Source organism: Gymnodraco acuticeps, unplaced genomic scaffold (genome assembly GCF_902827175.1).
Source record: "Gymnodraco acuticeps unplaced genomic scaffold, fGymAcu1.1, whole genome shotgun sequence".
Classification (NCBI taxonomy): domain Eukaryota; kingdom Metazoa; phylum Chordata; class Actinopteri; order Perciformes; family Bathydraconidae; genus Gymnodraco; species Gymnodraco acuticeps.
Genome location: NW_022990676.1, coordinates 1 through 5,160, shown reverse-complemented (window position 1 = coordinate 5,160; position 5,160 = coordinate 1). Strand labels below are relative to the sequence as shown.

At 39.2% G+C, this 5,160-nt stretch overlaps 1 protein-coding gene across 1 annotated transcript; it reads right to left on the bottom strand.

Moving 5' to 3' along the window:
- Positions 1-631: 631 nt before the first annotated feature.
- On the bottom strand, positions 632-4,818 carry LOC117555265 (neuropeptides B/W receptor type 2-like). The gene has a single exon (XM_034230115.1). It carries the CDS (start codon positions 3,974-3,976, stop codon positions 2,960-2,962), a length of 1,017 nt encoding a protein of 338 aa, XP_034086006.1. The 5' UTR covers positions 3,977-4,818; the 3' UTR covers positions 632-2,959.
- Between the last annotated feature and the right edge of the window lie 342 nt (positions 4,819-5,160).

Sequence of the window (5,160 nt, the reverse complement as noted above, 5' to 3'; positions counted from 1 at the left end):
TTCTTAACCAAAATGACAAAAATGGCATTAAAACACATTATTCTAATACGGGTCCTTTTTGACCCACTTATGGAAGAGAGGGTCCAGTCACTCGTGCATCTAAGGGTTAAGAGCACGGTCTTTACTACAAATGACAATGCCCAAAACGTTATGTGAACATATTGAATTGAGCTATTAGGTATTAATGTTCACTGTTGAAACTGATAAAACTGTTTTGAGAACTCTGCAGCACTGCACCATGTCCCTGGTACAGTTGGACAGCTCAGCGCTACATGAGGGACGCAGTAGGCTGTTGTCGAGATTTAATCTGTGACCTTTCGCAGACAAGTAGCTCTTACCACTAATCCATCCTGCTGCTCTTCAGCTGATAGCTGAAGTGGTTGCCCATGTAACAAATCTCTGTGGTGACCCTGACCCAAACCATTGATCACACTGATAATAACAATAATCTATCCTCATTTGTTTCTAAAGTAGGTATACATCAGCACGGTAAAATCCTGTCAGTGAAACAGAAATATTTTTGCACATTTATTGTATTATTCAAATAAAGCAAATGTCACTCTTTTATATCTAAAATACATGAATACCAGTGGGAAAATATATTATATATTTATTCAGTCATTATCAGGTATTGAAAGACATGAATGATTGGTTTAAATTCATAAATACATTTAATGACATGATATTTTGTTATTTTTATAACAAGCTGCATAAAATACATTGAATCAGGATCTTCAACTCAATTTCATATTAGAATGAAGAATATTTGACTATACATTTCTATGATTGTACAATTTGTGATTTAAAATAACCATTTACAGCAGGACACACAGTACAGAGAAGTTGCTGCTGCTGCAAGCTTGTGATGTTTGCTCAGTTCAGCCTGAAAGGAGTTACACTGACGTTGTGTGTCATGATTTGCAAAACATTTCTGGGTAAGTGATTTCAATATGTTCTTGTTCAGAATACTGTCTTACTTTTCAGAAGTCTCAATATTTGTTGTAACTCTCCTGTGAATTTGATCAGGCAATTATTATTTTTTCAACTTTCAAGCACATGGATAAAGCTCTAAACACATTACATGATAAACAACACTTTTAAATCATTATAAATGTATTTACATTAAGTACACGCATTTAAATATTTTAAGCAACCCAGCTCAACCAAATGTATATGTTCCATATGTCTTTATATTATGTTAAACAATGTTGTAGAATAATTGAAAATGAGTTTATGTTGCTGAATTTTAATCAAAGTAGATACATGTATATTTGTTGTATTGGTGTTGTGATTTGACATAGTAAATCATCATCATGTTTTTTTCAATGTCTTCATGCTCTTCAACTGTGACACAGGAACACGAAGGAGATGGGCAATAAATGCTGATTGTGAATCTCATTGAATCGCAGATAATATCCGACAACAGAAGGAATAACTGTAAACCACTGAAACAAGCTGTGTAAGACTTTAACTCCCCTTAAGGGCATTTTTGCCACAAACTCTATAAAAGGGCCTGGCTGCATGTTCACGTAACACAGCCCTGTTGACAACAGAGGGCGACAAAAGCTCACAGAAAATTAAGATGTGATGAGAAACACAGATTATATTTTACATAGCCCTCCTGTCCCATGCCTGTCTAATAGCAGACCTACAGTACTGTGTCAGGATTGGTAAAGTTACATTTTTTTATTTTGTTAGGTGTTACTTAACTTGTTGGTCCAAGCAGTGACCTCATTTAAAGAGTCCATTGTCCGGGTCATATTTTGCCAATGGATCATGATCATTGTACACCTGGTTGTGAACCTTAAAACCTTTAGTAATTTACAAATGTATAATTTATCTGCTTTCATATAACTCAAAACAAAGCATCATTTAAAGGCAGATTACGTTTTTACATTCATGATCAGATAATCTTTCTCAATAGTTCATAAAATGTTGTTTTTATAACCAACTTTTTCCCTCAAGTTTTTGCAATGGATAATAACGGCCTGACATGCATCCTGTTACCCTCCAACCCTGACTATGCTCATGAAGTTGATTTGATTGACAGCATGCAAATCAATGACACTGTGTTGAACTGTATTTTCTCCACTCAGCAGATGTTCCCTCCCTCAGAGGCAATCCTCAGTTCTCAGTTGGGTTGAAGTTCAGTGAAGGTCACAACTGTTTGCAGATGCACGTCTTGGCTTGCTGCCTCACAATTACATGTTTATATCCTCATGGAAAATGTCTGACATAATTTTAACTGTAAAATGATCCGAATTAATGACCTGTCTTGTAAACAAAGACGATGGGTAATTCAGCTCAAAGTTACAGTACAACAAGCAAGTTGTTTTCAATGCTATATTTTGTCCTGGATGTCAAACATTCCTTATTGCAAACAATATTGCCCATTTCTATAAAGTTAAATATGTTCTCTCTTACACTGTGCTCTCAGAGCCATTAAAGGCCGCACTAGGCAAATTATGTAAAAACAAAAAAAGAACGGATAAATAAGATCTTCGTGTCTCATCAGGTGATTGAGATTGGCTGGCATGAGATCACCTCCGACCACATTGAGTGATGAATGTAAAGTGAAACCCAAACAGTGTTCTGTCTAGAAAAAGCTGGACTTACAAATATTATTTCACATCCTTTACTATAGTTTGAATTATTTATAGACGTGTGTTGTCACATTAAGAATATTGTGTACTTTGATTAGGCCTGTTTTTCTTTATATCAAGGATAAATGAGACAAAACAAAAGATAGCTACCTGTGGCTATCATGTGCAAACAAAGTGCATATTTGCCTAGTGCAGCTTTAACAAACCAAGCAATTCAAATCTGCGAAAAAAAGACATTGTGAATTTAGATTTGAACATAAATCTTTGCTATCAGACTTTTCCATCACATTCAGTCCTAACTCAGCAAATCTCTGTAGATCTCTGCAACAGGTTTCATTTGTCACACTATGGTACATTCAGGCCGTTCTACATTCCAGCATTTTCTTGAAGGCTTTCCTGAAGCTGTCGTCCAGGAAGGCGTAGAGGAACGGGTTGAGGCAGGAGTTGGCGTAGCTCAGGCTGGTTATGAAGTAGGAGATCCCGATCAGGAGTGGCGTGGTCCTCAGGTCTGTCGTCAGAGCCACAATGGTGCTGAGGTGGAACGGCGTCCAGCAGAACAAGCACACAGCCAAGACGATAAACACCATGATGGTCACTTTCTTCTTGGCTTTGTCCAGCGCTTTGGCATTGCTGTTGAGCCGCATGTTCCTCAGCTTGTACAGCATCATGGTGTATAAGATGCAGATGGTGGAAACCGGAATGGCGAAGCCCAAGATGAGTGTGTAGATCCGGCTCGCTTTGAACCAGAAACTCTCGGGGCTGGGGAAGCTGAGCACGCAGCTCTTCCTCCCATCGTCTGGGTTGACGAAGACGCCGGCGAAAACAGTGAAAGGCATGACGATGAGGATAACGAGGATCCAGACACATAGTGAGATGATCTTGGCTGCTCGGTAGGTGCGGTAAGGCATGCGTTTGGACCTCACTGTGGCCAAAACAACCAGGTAGCGGTCAATGCTCATGACAGTCAGGAAATAGATACTGGAGAAAATGTTGTAGTGGTCTATGCTGAGGATGACTTTGCACAAAACATCACCAAAAGGCCAGTAGTGCAGCAAGTGTTCGGCTATGTTGATCGGCAACACCAAAGTGAACAAATCATCGGCGATGGCTAAGTTCAGGATGAACATATTGGTTACTGTTTTCATCTTGGGGGCTTTGAGGATCACGTAGATGACGGCCGTGTTGCCTGTCAGTCCCACTGCGCAGATCACAGAGTAGATGATCGGTAAGATGACGTAAAAGTCAGCGTAGAAGTAAAACTCTGAAGGTAGAGTGCAGTTCAGGTCAGTGCTGTTCCCGGATGTCAGGGAGTAGAAATCCACAGAGTCGTTGCAGACTGGGGGTGCCCCACCAGAGACGGACACATTCTCCATGTTTGAAAACACTAAGAGTCTCTGAGCATTGTGAAAACAATTTTAACCAATTTTAAATATATTACAAATTACTTTTTTTGAAAAATCATTGGTGTATTTGTTTCCCTTTTTTTAGACACCTCTTTCACAAGATACATGAGTAATTTGGTATTGAGCGTGAAACGTTAGTTATGCACAGTTCAGCCAACAAAAAGGCTCAATTACATCAGTGTAGAGGATCAGTCGGTAGAGCAACAGTTCCCAGCAGAAGTCAATGAGCAGCAGTCCAACATTAATTTAGGATCAGTATAGTTTCACTGTTGTTTCAGTTAATAGGGTGTTTGAAAAAGAGAAACATCAACGAATTATGTTACCTTTTCCCATGCACTCCTATTCACTGTAGGCTTTTACAGACATAAAAACATCGTATGCATGAATATAAATCCTGTCAGATTATGTCTGGTGAAAATCTCACCCTAGCAGAGTTGGTCTGTGATTCACTGAGGATGCTCGGTGTCCTTGATCCCTAAATCAGCAGTTTTGTGTCAGGGTAGATTTTCAAAGTCCAGTGTCGACACATCGTTTTATCTCCACCGGTGCTCCCCTTCACTTTTCCCTTCTGAAGTCGGCTTGAACATCACATTCAGTCTGCCTTTGTTGCGTTTGCCCTCATACAAGATACCCTTCCCCTCCTCTTTAAATATCTCCTCCCCCGTTTCCGAAGATTTACAATGAGATTATGAAGGTTGAACGTTTCCACGATAATAGATACGAATTGCTTCAAGCCGTGGTGATTCCTCTCGTTGCTTCAAGCGCGATCCGTAGAAAGTGCCAAGGTTTTACGCACGAGTTGCGCATCCCAAAATCTGAACGAAAGAGAGACATCAATTATTTGTCTTGCACACATTTCAAACACAGCAGTACACATCGTGAATTTACTAAAATAGGCAACAGGTGGATAACTAAAATATATACAACCGGTAAAACTCCTGTTTATTGAGATTGGAAACATTTTGCCACGCGATATAATTCCCTGTTGGCAAAGTTAATCTACTGGTTTTATATCCAAAGCCATGTATAGTCTACACAATAACGATTTATAGATAGAAAGCGTACAATGTTAATACAAGTATTTCGCAAATATGAAAGTGAATTGAGTTACCTCTGTCTGTGTGCCTGATAAAGTCAATCTCCTCCAGTCCGTC

What these genes read in the sequence shown, in the direction of transcription:
- LOC117555265 (XM_034230115.1), bottom strand. Translation starts at nt 3,976, where the DNA reads ATGGAGAATGTGTCCGTCTCTGGTGGGGCACCCCCAGTCTGCAACGAC.